At 49.8% G+C, this 14,463-nt stretch overlaps 1 protein-coding gene across 1 annotated transcript in view; it reads right to left on the bottom strand.

Annotated features, from left to right (window-relative positions):
* ROS1 (ROS proto-oncogene 1, receptor tyrosine kinase) overlaps positions 1–11,722 on the bottom strand; it is a 121,730-nt gene extending 110,008 nt beyond the window's left edge. Inside the window, exons 1-4 of the mRNA XM_039914597.1 lie at positions 11,600–11,722; positions 3,917–3,961; positions 2,365–2,424; positions 1,657–1,683 (exon numbers count right to left, since the gene is read on the bottom strand). Coding sequence (XP_039770531.1) covers positions 1,657–1,683; positions 2,365–2,424; positions 3,917–3,961; positions 11,600–11,722 — 255 coding nt within the window. The remainder of the gene's footprint in view (positions 1–1,656; positions 1,684–2,364; positions 2,425–3,916; positions 3,962–11,599) is intronic.
* Positions 11,723–14,463: the final 2,741 nt, after the last annotated feature.

Genomic DNA, 14,463 nt, shown 5'->3' with positions numbered 1-14,463 from the left:
TCTCCATCCCTGATCTCTCTCCCTCTCTTCAGTCTCGTGGTTCCTCCTGCCTTCAAGACACTGCTACTTGGATGTTCTCCCGTCACTGCAAATTTAATATGTGTAAAGCAGAACTTATCTTCCCATCCAAATCTTGTCCTTTCCCTGACTTTCCCATCACTGAAGATGTACCACCCTCCTTCCTGTCTCACAAGCCCATAACTTTGGTATTATCCTTGACACCTCTCTCATTCAACCCACATATTCAGTCCATCACTAAATCCTGTCAATTCCACCTTCGCCAACATCGCTAAAATCCGTCCTTTCCCCTCCATCCAAAATGCTACCATGTAAATACAATCACTCATCCTATCCCGCCTTCATTACTGTATCAGCCTCCTTGCTGAACACCCTGCCCCCACCTCTCCCCACTCCAGTCTGTACTCCACTCTGCTGCTGGATCATTTTTCTTCAAAAACATTCAGACCATGTTTCCCCACTGATCAAGAAACTTCAGTCGTTGCCCATCCACTTCACATCGAACAAAAACTCTTCACCACTGGCTTTAAAGCACTCAATCACCTTGCTCCCTCTTACCTCACCTTGCTACTCTCCTACTACAACCCAGCCCACATACTTCGCTCCTCTAACGCTAACCTTCTTACTGTACTTCGATCTCTTCTATCTCAACGCCTAACTCTCCCCACGTCCTGCCTCTGGCCTGGAATGCCCTCCCTCCTCAAATCTGACAATTAATCTCCGGCCCTTCAAAGCCTTATTGAAGGCACATCTCCTCCAAGAGGCTTTCCCTGACTAAGCCCTCCTTCCCTTTTTTTTCCACTCCCTTCTGCATTGCCCTGACTTGCTTCATTTATTCAAACTTCCCTCCCAGCCCCACAGCACTTATGTACATATCTGTAATTTATTTCTTTATATTAATGTCTGTCTCCCCCCTAGACTGTAAGCTCAATGTGGGTAAGGAATATGTTTAATACATTGTTGTATTGTACTCTCCCAAGCACTTAGTACAGCGCTCTGCACACAATAAGCGTTCAATAAATATGATTGAATGAATGAATAAATGTTTACCAACTCTGTTATCCAAGCGTATAGTACAGTGTTATGCCCACAGTAAGCACTCAATAAATACCACTGATTGACTGATTGATGTGTCTCATGGAGAAAGAGTCCCTGTGAACTCTTCTGCCCCAAGACTTTCTCAAGTGAGAACAAAGGCTTATTTCAGTGGTTTGGCCCCTGGACTCTGGCCAGAAATCTCCACAATTCTACCAATGACCCCCAGTTATCAATCATGACACTCGTGCTTGGTCCCAACATGGGCTGTCAGGAAGCACCTCCTGTTCCTCCCCCCGCCCCGCTCCACTCCAAGAAGGGCCAGGACAGAGTTACTTTCTGCCATGGCTCCATTCCCAGTTCAGAGCTCCCTGGGTAAGCAAGCAGTGCTGGGAAAACCAGATCCACAAGTTCTGCCAGACGGATGCACTGGCTTCGACTCCTCACCGTAACACACTTCCTCCTTTAAAGAACCCATCCATCTCTAAACTGTAAGAATGCCCCATCCCTGAGCTCCTGGGAGGCACCGCTTTCCTCGTCTGGACCCTCTGGGGCCCTGTGGAGAAGGGACATGGTTTCACTGAACCGAAGTTCTTCACTCACCTCACATACAGTGTTGATAACATCATGCTGCAGGCAAAAGAGGACAAGAAACAGGATCAGCACCCAAAGGAGCTCCACTGATGTCCCACATAAGTGCTGAGCCCAAAGCCATTTGCTTTTGACAGTGCCGGTCACCCCCATCGATGCCAGGAACTTCCAACAGGACTGGTCATTCCGGCGATCCCAGGCACCTCCCTCGAGGCCAACCACCCCAACAATGCCAGGCACCTCCAACGGGGCTGGTCACCTGCAATGATGCCAGGCACCTCTAACAGGGGTGGTCACCCCTGATGATGCCAGGCACCACCAATAGGGTCAACCATCCCCAACGATGCCAGGCATCTTCACGGGGCTATTGAACCCCAACGATGCCAGGCACCTTCAACAAAGCCAGCCACCCCCGATGATCCCAGGCACCAAAAACAGGGATGGTCACCTCAGATGGTGCCGTTACCTCCAACGGCCCCCAAAGTCATTGTCAGGGGAAATGCCCAAGCTGAGAGCAAGGGCCCCCAACAGGCATGCTCAGCTCAGCTGTCCAGTCCACCCATTCCCTGCCCGTTCTGGCCTTCCCTGCGCTGGCTGGCCATGGTCTGTGCTCGGGGGCAACAAGGGAGCAAGTAGGAAGAGAGCAGCTACGCAAATTGTGAACTTTTGTCTCATAATGAAGCAGGGCTGGAGAGGGTGCAGGATAGGGTGAATACTTACACACTTTCTCAAGCAGGCTTCTTGTTCTGTGGAATTCCAGAAATGGCACCCCTGGACACACTGCAAAGGACATACATGAAGGACCGAGACTTAGAGACACCCCCATCTCCTTCTCCTCTCATCTCCTCCTCCTCCACCACCACTGAGGGAACCAGACACTTCTCCATCCACCCACGCCTTGCGGTTTTCTGCCTCCACTACAACCGGACACTGAATGAGGCCGAGGGTCCTGAGGGTTCTGTAGTCTTCCAAAGCCGATACCGTGGCCCCGACCAGTAAATCCCACCCTGCGCCTTTTTTTTAGGGTATTTGTTAAGTACTTTTACAAGGTTCCAGGCAATGTTCTAAGCACTGGGATAGATGCTAGCTAATCAGGTTGGACATAGTCCATGTCCCACATGGGAGTCACAGTCTTAATCCTCATTTTGGACACAGTCCATGTCCCACATGGGATTCACAATCTTAATCCCCATTTTGGACACAGTCCATGTCCCACATGGGACTCAAAGTCCCAATCCCCACTTTACAGATGAGGTAACTGAGGAACAGAGAAGTGAAGTGACTTGCTCAAGGTCACACACCAGAGAAGTGGCAGAGCCGGGATTAGAACCCAGGTCCTTCTTACTCACAGACCGATGCTCTATCCACTAGGCCACGCCACTTTGTCTGAAGTCCCCCTCCTACCTGGCCCCTCACTAAACCCTACCTCTTTCCTCATCTCCCCACTTCCGGGGAGCTCTCCCACTCTTCACCTCCCTTCACCCTCGCATGGAGGTGGCTGCTTGGGGATCAACAGCTCCCTGGTGGCCCAGCTCCTGCGCTGCCTGTCTGTCCAGCTCCCTGGATGCCCAGCTTCCTGGCTCCCCAGCTGCCCGGCTGCCTGGCTCCCCGAATCAGACGCTGGGCAGACGCTTCTCGTACGCTGCTGGCAGAGGCACGAACTCTCCAAAGTCGGCAGTGGCAGCAACAGCAGCTGCGGTTTTGTGGCCTAGGGGAAAGAGCAGAAACCTGGGAGGTTGGAGACCTGGGAGGATTCTCATCCAGACCCTATCACTTGTATGTTCTATGACCTTGGGCAAGTCACTTAACCTCTCTGGGCCTCACTTTCCTCAACGGTAAAATGGGGATAATAATACCTGCCCCTCTGTCCCTAGCTCCCAAGAATGTTGTGAGAATAAAATGAGATTTAAATTCATTCAATCATTCATTCAATCATATTTTTTGAAAATCTGCTGTGTGTGGGGAGCACTGTATTAAGCGCTTGGGAAAATAAAATACAACAATAACCAGACACATTCCCTGCCCACAGTGATCACGAAAAGTACTCTCTAAATTCAATTTATGATTATCATCCTTATGGAATTTCCCTTCAGGGTCTAAAAGAAAAGTCATCAGGGAGGGGAAGTGGGGAACCAAGAGGGTGTGAGGTTATTGTCTGGGAAACGTTGAAATCTGGGAAGGAGAGGGAATGGCAAGTTAAGTACAACATAAATGTGACCTTGGGACCCAAGCTATCACCATACCACAATGTCTGGAGTCTGCGGTGACTCACCCACTCAGGCAGGTTGCAAGGATTGTTCTCACCAAACGCCCCGCCCTGAAACAGAGAACACATGGAAAGTCAGTCTGTCTGTCTGTCTGCCTGGCTGGCCACCTCATTTGCAAACCTATCCGCTACCACTTTAAATACCAAGGTTTCCCAGGCTACCCACTGCCCAGTCCACCTTTTCCTGCCTTGCAACCAAAAGTAGAGGGAAAAGGAGGAAGGGGTGGGGGAGGCACACGCAGTCATTAAAGTCTAGTTGGTGCAGATTCTGGGTGACACTTGGGAGGGTAATATAGCTGGATGGAAACGGGAGAAGAAGAAGAGGAACACCCCCATGGAGCTGGGGAGGGGGACAAGGAAGAGAAGTTGCCCCATGGAGGGAGAGATGCGGGAAGAGGGAGAAGGAGAAGAAATAGCCCCTTGGACTTGCAGGAGGGGGAGAGGCAGGAGGGACTGCCTCCTGGGGAGAAGGATCAGTCAATCAATCAGGGGCTTGATCATTTATTCATTCCTTCATTCGATAGTATTTATTGAGTGCTTTCTATGTGCAGAACACTGTACTAAGCGCTTGGAATGTACAAATCGGTAACAGATAGAGACAGTCCCTGCCCTTCGACGGGCTTACGGTCTAATCGGGGGATCAGACAAGAACAATGGCAATAAATAGAATCAAGGGGAAGAACATCTCATTAAAACAATGGCAAATAAATAGAATCAAGGTGATGTACATCTCATTAACAAAATAAATAAGGTGATGAAGATATATACAGTTGAGCGGACCAGTACAGTGATGTGGGGATGGGAAGGGAGAGGTGGAGGAGCAGAGGGAAAAGGGGAAAAAGAGGGTTTAGCTGCGGAGAGGTGAAGGGGGAGTAGAGGGAGCAGAGGGAAAAGGGGAGCTCAGTCTGGGAGGGAAGGCCTCTTGGAGGAGGTGAGCTTTAAGTAGGGTTTTGAAGAGGGGAAGAGAATTAGTTTGGCGGAGGTGAGGAGGGAAGGCGTTCCAGGACCGCGGGAGGACGTGGGCGGGGGGTCGACGGCGGGATAGGCGAGAACGGGGGCAGTGAGGAGGTGGGCGGCAGAGGAGAGGAGCGTGCGGGGTGGGCAGTGGAAAGAGAGAAGGGAGGAGAGGTAGGAAGGGGCAAGGTGATGGAGAGCCTTGAAGCCTAGAGTGAGAAGTTTTTGTTTCATGCGGAGTTCGATAGGCAACCGCTGGAGGTTTTTTAAGAAGGGGAGTGACATGCCCAGAGCGTTTCTGCAGGAAGATGAGCCGGACAGCGGAGTGAAGAATAGACTGGAGTGGGGAGAGACAGGAGGAAGGGAGATCAGAGAGCAGGCTGACACAGTAATCTAGCCGGGATTTTATGGGATATTATTTATTGAGAGCTTATTGCGTGCAGACCACTATACTAAGCACTTAGGAGAGTACAATATAACAGAGTTGGTAGACACGTTCCCTTCTCACAGTGAGCTTACAGTCCAGAAAGGAGAAATAGCCTCATGGAGCTGTGGGGAGGGGGAGAAGGAGGAGGAAGAAGAGTTCCCCCTGAAGTTGGAGAGGAGGAGAAGGAGCCCCGTGGATGTTGGGGACGGAAGGGAGGGAAATGTCTAATCAGATTCCGAAGAAAAGCCAGGAGTGAGGCTCTTTTCTGGTCAAAAGAGGATTTCCTCTCAGCCCAAATAATAATAATTATGGTAATTGTTGAGCACTTACTACGTGCCAAACACTGTTTTAAGCACTCGGGTAGATTCAAGTTAGTCAGATTGGACACAGTCCCTGTCCCAGGTGAGGCTCACAGTCCTAATCCCTATTTTAGGGGTGAGGTATCTGAGCCCCAGAGAATAATAATAATAATGTTGGTATTTGTTAAGCGCTTACTATGTGCCGAGCACTGTTCTAAGCGCTGGGGTAGACACAGGGGAATCAGGATGTCCCACGTGGGGCTCACAGTCTTCATCCCCATTTTACAGATGAGGTAACTGAGGCACCGAGAAGTTAAGTGACTTGCCCACAGTCACACAGCTGACAAGTGGCAGAGCCGGGATTCGAACTCATGACCTCTGACTCCAAAGCCTGTGCTCTTTCCACTTGCCCAAGGTCACACAGCAAATAAGTGACAGAGCCAGGATTATAACCCATGGCCTTCTGACTCCCAGGCCCTTGCTCTATCCACTAAGCCACCTCCAGGCTTACCTGGATAGCTTTAAATAGAAGAAGAGAAGGAAAAAGGGGGGAAATTTATGAACAGATCCACATCTCCACACCCCTCCAACTCCCCTGCCATTCAGAGATACATGGGAAGAATACATTTCTTCCTTGGGTGTGGGGGTGGGCAGGAGGCCATGACCCACCTGCAGTAGCCACACGGCCCGGGACCTCTGGCCGAGCCTAGCGTCCCAGCGGTTGGCCAGTCACTGGGGTCAGCTTTTCCAGGACCAGCTACCAGCTGGGGCCTCTCCTCAGTGCACAGGGAGGGGATTCACTTTCTGTAAGCCATAAAAGTCATTCCCCCTAATTCCCTTTATTTTTTAATGGTATTTACTAAGAGCTTACTCTGCGCCAACCATTGCTTTAAGAGATGTGGTAGATACAAGGTAATCAGGTTGGGAAGTGATTTGCCCAAGTTCACACAGCAGACGAGTGACGGAGCTGGGATTAGAACCCAGGTCCTTCTGACTTCCCGGCCTGTGTTCTATCCACTAGGCCACGGTGCTTCATTCCTGGGAGGATCTCCATTTCCCACTTCCTTTTCCGGATCCCCGGAGGGACTCTCAGTGAGCTTCCAGGATCAAAGAGCCTGATTCAGGAAGGGTTTCTTAGAGAACACGAGAGGCAGAGTGGTTTTCGTGGGGCAGATGGCGGATCCTGGCCTGACTAGAGGGAGGAAGCTGGGCCATGAGATTCCCCAGGGTTCTCATCCTTGCCAGCCCACCGGCCTGCTGGCTGAACTGGGCCAAGGCATTTACTTCTCTGGCCCTCGTGTAAAAATGAGGATTCAATACCCGTTCTCCCTCCCCCTCATACTGGGAGCACCGTGTGGACCATGGACTGTGCCTGACCCGATTGTTTTGTTTCTACCACAGCACTTCGCATAGTACTTGACACAAGGTAAGTACTTAACGAATACCACAATTATTACTGTTATTAATAATAATAATGCTGGCATTTGTTTAGCTTTTACTATGTGTCGAACTCTGTTCTAAGCGCTGGGGTAGATATAGGGTAATCAGGTTGTCCCACGTGAGGCTCACGGTCTTAATCCCCATTTTACAGATGAGGTAACTGAGGCACAGAGAAGTTAAGCGACTTGCCCGAAGTCACACAGCTGATCGGTGGCGGAGCCGGGATTAGAACCCATGACCTCTGACTCCTAAGCCCGTGCTTTTTCCTCTGAGCCACGCTGCTTCTTGTTACTGATATGATTGTATGGTAATTATATATTATATTTTTGATATTATTCATAATACTGGATCTAGATGCCAGAGCTGGAGATTCTGAAAAGCTGTTTGGTGGGCAGTGGAAGGTGTGGGCAATGGAAGACTAGGAGACGCTCACTGAAACTCTCTTCTTTCCTCAGATCAATCAGTCAATCAATTGATTATGTGGAGAGCTTGGGACTAAGGTCTTGGGAGAGTACAACAGATTTACTAGACAAGTTTCCTGCCCACAGGGAGCTTACAGCAAATCAGGCAAGTGCAGTCTCTCCACTTCCAAGCACAGATAAGGGCACATCTCCTCCAAGAGGCCTTCCCTGATTAAGCCCTCTTTTTCCCCGGCTCCCTCTCCCTTCTGCGTCATCTATGCACTTGGATCTGTGACCTTCGGATATTTGATATTCACCCCACCTCCTACCTCAAACCCACAACACTTATATACATATCTTTAAATTATTCACTATAAATTATTTATTTATATTAATGTCTGTCCCCTCCACCCCCAGACTATGAACTCATTACAAGCAGAGAGCATGTCTGCTAGTTATCTTGTATCATATTCTCCTGAGCTCTTAGAACAGTGCTCTGCACATAGTAAGAGCTCAATAAATACCATTGACTGATTGATTAAGTGCCCCATGCCCAGTGCTTTAGGGATCCTCAAGAGGTATATTCTGGTAGAACTGACCTTGAGTGTTGGACCAAAGTGACCCCCAGAATCTGGGTCCTTGGTCCTTGGTCCTGGGGAAATCATTCAATCAGCTGCACTTACTGAGTGGTTATTTTTGTCCAGAGCACTGTACTATGATATAGATGGGTTCGAATCCCGGCTCTGCCACTTGGCAGCTGTGTGACTCTGGGCAAGTCACTTAACTTCTCTGTGCCTCAGTTCCCTCATCTGTAAAATGGGGATTAACTGGGAGCCTCACGTGGGACAACCTGATGACCCTGTATCTCCCCCAGCGCTTAGAACAGTGCTCTGCACATAGTAAGCGCTTAACAAATACCAACATTATTATTATTATTATATAGATGGGATCTTAGAGTCTCACTGGAGGACAGATATTAGAATAAATTATAGGTAGTGTAATAATAATAATAATAATAATGTTGGTATTTATTAAGTGCTTACTATGTGCTGAGCACTGTTCTAAGCGCTGGGGTAGACAAAGGGGAATCAGGTTGTCCCACGTGGGGCTCACAGTCTTAATCCCCATTTTACAGATGAGGTAACTGAGGCACCGAGAAGTTAAGTGACTTGCCCAAAGTCACACAGATGACACGTGGCCGAGCTGGGATTCAAACTAATAATGTAATAAACTACAGGTTGGGCGTGGGGAAGAGTACCCAAGTGCTTAGGTATGGGACCAAGTACGTGGGCATAGCAATAGTGAATCACTTAAAGCGCAGAAATATTGTCCTGGTAAGGCCCTGCAAACCTGAAATCCACCCCACCAGACTGAGTTCTAAAGAGGCAGACCTATGCTGGCTGATTTATTGTTATTATTATTAATAATAATGATCAGCAAATTGTATTTTTATTATTACTACCATGGTATTTGGCATTTTCTATGTACTGAGCACCGTACTAAGCAATCGGGCCAAAACAAAATACTACTAATAATAGTAATAACAACTATGGTATTTGTTAAGCGCTTATTTTGTGCCAAGCATCATTCTAAGTGCTGGGGTCGATGCCAGGTGATCAGGTTGGACACAGTCCCTGTCCCACATGGGGCTCACAGTTTTAATCCCCATTTTACAGATGAAGTAACTGGGGCTCAGAGAAGTGAAGTGTCTTTCCCAAGGTCACACAGCAGAGAAGTGGCGGGGCCAGGATTAGAACCCACGACCTTCTGATTCCCAGGCCTCTGCTCCATCCAGTACACCACGCTGCTTCCAGGCCCTGTCCTACACGGAGCTCTTCTTTGTCACCAGCCTCCCGTGTCCCCATCGGGGGCAGTCCTACCTATGGGAACCTGAACTTCCACCCTGCTGGGCCTCCCTCTGCCCAACTGTGACTCCTCACAGGCCCTGTGGGGCCACGGATCAATCAGTCGATTAATCATAATTATTGAGCACTTACGTTGTGCAGGGCACTGTACTAAGCGCTTGGGAGAGCACAGTATAACAGAGCTGACAGTCACGTTCCCTGCCCACATTGAGCTCACAGTCTAGAAGGGGAGACAGACACTGACATAAACAAATAAATTGCACGGATATATCCGTAAGTGCTGTGGGGCTGAGGGAGAGGTGAATAAAGGGAGCAAATCCAAGTTCAAGGGTGACGCAGAAGGGAATGAGAGAAGAGGAAACGAGAATTTAGGGATCATAAACTGTAGTCTCCCAGACACTTAGTACAGTGCTCTGCACTCAATAAGTGCTCGTCAAAGGGCAGGGACTGTCTCTATCTGTTACCGATTTCTACATTCCAAGTGCTTAGTACAGTGCTCTGCACATAGTAAGCGCTCAATAAATACTATTGAATGAATGAATAAATATGACTAATTGATTGGAAGGCCTCTTAGAGGAGATGTTTCCTTGGATAAGGCTTTGAAGGTGGGGAAATGGTGGGGCAGGGGGAGGGACACGGATGGGACCATGGGCTGCAAGGATCCGCTTCGTGGCTCGGTGGAAAGAGCCCGGGCTTGGGAGTCAGAGGTCATGGGTTCGAATCCCGGCTCTGCCACTTGTCAGCTGTGTGACTGTGGGCAAGTCACTTCACTTCTCTGTGCCTCAGTTACCTCATCTGTAAAATGAGGATTAACTGTGAGTCTCACGTGGGACAACCTGATTACCCTGTATCTACCCCAGCGTTTAGAGCAGTGCTCTGCACATAGTAAGCGCTTAACAAATACCAACAGTATTATTATTATTATTATTATTATCATCAGGTTCTCGAGCAGAGGGATCCAGAGACCCAAGCCACATCTTTGGCAAGCTGTGAGGCGGTGGATGCTCGGCAAGCCCCCACCCCAGGCGCTCAGTGAAGGGTGAGCTCAGTGGAAAGAGCGCAGGCTTGGGAGTCAGAGGACGTGGGTTCTAACCCCAGCTCTGCCACTTGTCTGCTGTGTGACTTTGGGCAAGTTGCTTAACCTCTCTGTGTCTCAGATCCCTCATCTGAAAAATGGGGATTGAGGCTGTGAGCCCCACGTGGGGCAACCTGATTACGTTATATCTATCCAGTGCTTGGTACATAGTAAGCACTTAACAAATATCATAATTATTATTATTTCTCTGTTAGCACTGCAACAGCATGACCATGGGGCCAGGTCCTGTGCAGTTCTGCCTTTTCCTTAGGCAGAGTGGCAAGCCAGGGTCCTTGTGGGGGCTTCGATCTCACCATTTCCATGGATCAATGGATCCGTGATCACCGATGGATCATCAACAATGGGTTGATTCGTCAGTTAATGAATATTTTCCGGGAGCGGAGCGCTCTCCCAAAGCCCCAGGGGCGTAAAGGCCGGGGTCCCTGACTGCGGAGCTTACAGTGTAACGAGGGAGTCCGGCGCACACAGATGGGTAAATAGTCCGTGATTGGAGATCTCTTCTACCCTGGGCTAGAACAGGGCTAATGGGCAGCCTGCCTCGGGGGCGATGTGGTTTGTCGGCAACAGGGAGATGCTCAGCATCCAGAGGAAAAACACCAAATTTATCTGGGGGTGGGCAAAGGGGACTCCTAGAAGATGATGGCGTCTCAGGATTCAGGCACCGGAAAAAGTCAGGCAGCAGAGGGAAGGCTGCTTCTGCTCCAAGCTCTCCTGGGAAAGGTCAAGACCCTGGATAGAGCAGACTCCATGACACTGCCTAGGCTCCCAGCTGCCCCACAAAGGGGGTACCAGGTCGGCCTGCTGGCCAGCACACGGGGTGAGGGATTTTTTGCTGAGGGAAAATTCCAGTCAGTGGATGTGTTGAGAGCTTACTGTGTGCAGACCACTATACTAAGAGCTTGGGAGAGTATAATATAACAGCAAACAGACAAGTTTCCTGCCAACAACACGCCTGTAGTCTAGAGGGGGAGACGGACATTAATGTAAATAAGTAAATAAATTACAGACACCCACCCCAACCAGCCGTACCCTGATCTCTGAGCGCCCCTGGTCAGGCCTGTGAGGGGATTGTCACCCCAACCAATCAATCACTCAATCCATGGTACTTATTGAGGGTTTACTGGGTACAGAGCATTGTAATAAGCGCTTGGGAGAGTCCAACACAATGGGCGGATAGACTGGTTCCCTGCCCACAACAGGCACTTACCAGAGCACTGGTACAGGAATCTCGGCAGCGGCCCAGGGCCACGACAGGAACGGCGCAGATCCACACGCAGCCTACCAGGGCCCGGCTGACCCTCCAGGGGGTCCCGGAGGACCTCCCGCTCATCCTTACATCGACGCCCCGGCCCCAGCTGGCCGCCCTGCCTTTCGTCCACGGGCGGCCACGCCGGAACCTGGCCACCAGCGGCCCGTGCCCAAGAGTCCCCCCTGCCAGACCTGAGCATCCGCCTTTGGAATTCCCAGGCGGAGGGTGCCCCCGACGGTTTACGCAATAGCTTTGTATCTCCAGGGCCTCCCGCCAGACCCAGCCAACCGGAGATTAAACGTTAACGCGAGGCTGGACGGGTGTGCTCCACGATGAGGAAGCATGCAACACTCCAGGGGTGTCGAGATGGAGGCGGGAGCCGGGAGACACCCACGCTCTCCGTCCTACCGGGGTGCCTAGACGTCTTGGCGGGCTGGGCTGGGCCCAGGGGGGAGGGATGTAGGTGCTTGACTCTATTTGCTTTCGTGACCAGGAGGAGAACACAGAGTTCCCAGAGAAGACGAGGCGTCCAAGTGGTGGAAATGCCATCGCCTCCATTTACAGGGTAGGGGAGGACGGCGGCTATGGATAAAATCGGGTCCCTTGTGGGCCGAGACAGCACGGTCAAGCACCCCAAGAGCCTCCCAGACCCAGAAATGGGGCCACTGACTTAGAATGGAGGCTCCCGAAGGCACTGCAGATCATAAATTGAGCAGTGCAGGTCACACTTCCCGCCATACATGGGGGCGATCGGCCACATCGGCGCTTGCTGATAAAATCTCACTTTCACTGGGGTCATCGCCAAACCCGAAATCGGCTGCTTACACCACTACGCCGACAGAATGGAGCCTGGAAAGAAGATTTGGTCTCTGGCCAAATACCATCTCCCAGATTGGTATTCGCTGGTATTTTAATGGTCCAAGTTAAGCGGGGAAGGCCTCCTGGAGGAGCTGTGATTTCAGAATTGTTTGGTGATGAGGAAAACTGTGGGCCAGCAGATTTGAAGGAGGGAGTTCCAGCCAGATGGAATTCGGACCCCTTTCTAATTTCTACCTGTGCATTCTCTCCCACCACTTAGAACATGCTTTGCACACAATAAGGGCTTAATAAATAGTATCACTAGTACTGCTAACAATAAATTGGTCACCCTTCATTAGATTCTAAGCTCCCTGACTAGACTATCAGCTTCCTGAGGGCAGGGATTATGTCTTTCAATTCTAGCATTTTTCTCCACCAAAGCACTTAGCACAGTGACCTGGCACAGTAAGCACTCAAATATTGATTCAGTCTTTTCGGCCACCTTCACAGATGGTTAGGATCTCACTGTGTCATTCTGGAAAACAAAGGACATGTACGTATATAATATAATTGTACCCAACTAATAATAATAATTGTGTGCTTTTTTAAGTCCTTACTATGTACCATTCAGCTGTGTGACTGTGGGCAAGTCACTTCACTTCTCTGTGCCTCAGTTCCCTCATCTGTAAAATGGGGATGAAGACTGCGAGCCTCACGTGGGACAACCTGATGACCCTGTATCTCCCCCAGCACTTAGAACAGTGCTCTGCACATAGTAAGTGCTTAACAAATACCAACATTATTATTATACTCAGTTCTGGGGTAGATTTAAGGTAACCAGGTTAGACAGAGGCCCTGTCCCACATAATAATAATTATGATATTTGTTAAGCGCTTACTATGTGCCAAGCACTGTTCTAAGTGCTGGGGTAAATACAAGGCAATCAGATTGTCCCACGTGGGGCTCACAGTCTCAATCCCCATTTTACAGATGAGGTAACTGAGGCACAGAGAAGTTAAGTGATTTGCCCGATGTCATACAGCAGACAAGTGGTGAAACGGGGCTTAGAACCCACGATCTCTGACTCCCAAGCCCGCGCTCTTGCCACTAGGCCATATTGCTCCATGATGATTATGATGATGATGATGATGGTATTTGTTAAGCGCTTACTATGTGCCAAGCACTGTTTTAAGCACTGGGGGGATACAAGGTGATCAGGTTGTCCCACGTGGGGCTCACAGTCTTAATCCCCATTTTTCAGATGAGATAACTGAGACACAGAGAAGTTAAGTGATTTGCCCAAAGTCCCACAGCTGACAAGTGGCAGAACCAGGATTAGAACCCATGACCACTGACTCCCGAGCCCGTGCTCTTTCCACTGAGCCACGCTGCTCCATGCTGCACATGGGGCTCACAGTCTAAGGGGGAGGGAGAAAGATATTGAATCCCCCTTATACAGGTGAGGAAACTGAAGCTCAGAGAAATTGTGACTTGACCAAGATCACACAGCAGGCAGCCACAGAGCTAAGACTAGAAGAAGCCTGGCCTAGTGGATAGAGCCTGGCCTGGGAGTCAGAAGGACATGGGTTCTAATCCTGCCTCTACCACTTGTGCCTCAGGTACCTCAGCTGTAAAATGGGTATTCAGACCATTAGGCCCATGTGGGGCAGGGACTGTGTTGAACATGATTTGCTTGTAATAATAATGTTGGTATTTGTTTAGCGCTTAACTATGTGCAGAGCACTGTTCTAAGCACTGGGGTAGATACAGGGTAATCAGGTTGTCCATGAGGCTCACAGTCTTAATCCCCATTTTACCGATGAGGGAACTGAGGCCCAGAGAAGTTAAGTGACTTGCCCACAGTCACACAGCAGACAAGTGGCAGAGGCGGCATTCGAAACCATGACCTCTGACTCCCAAGCCCGGGCTCTTTGCACTGAGCCATGTTGCTTCTCATATCCACCCCAGTGCTTAGTACAGTGCCTGGCACATACTAAATGCTTAACAAATGCCACAATCATCAT

The sequence above is a fragment of the Ornithorhynchus anatinus genome, chromosome 2, assembly GCF_004115215.2.
Source record: "Ornithorhynchus anatinus isolate Pmale09 chromosome 2, mOrnAna1.pri.v4, whole genome shotgun sequence".
NCBI lineage: Eukaryota > Metazoa > Chordata > Mammalia > Monotremata > Ornithorhynchidae > Ornithorhynchus > Ornithorhynchus anatinus.
Note: the sequence above shows the minus strand (reverse complement) of the source record. Positions and strands in the feature narration are given on the sequence as shown.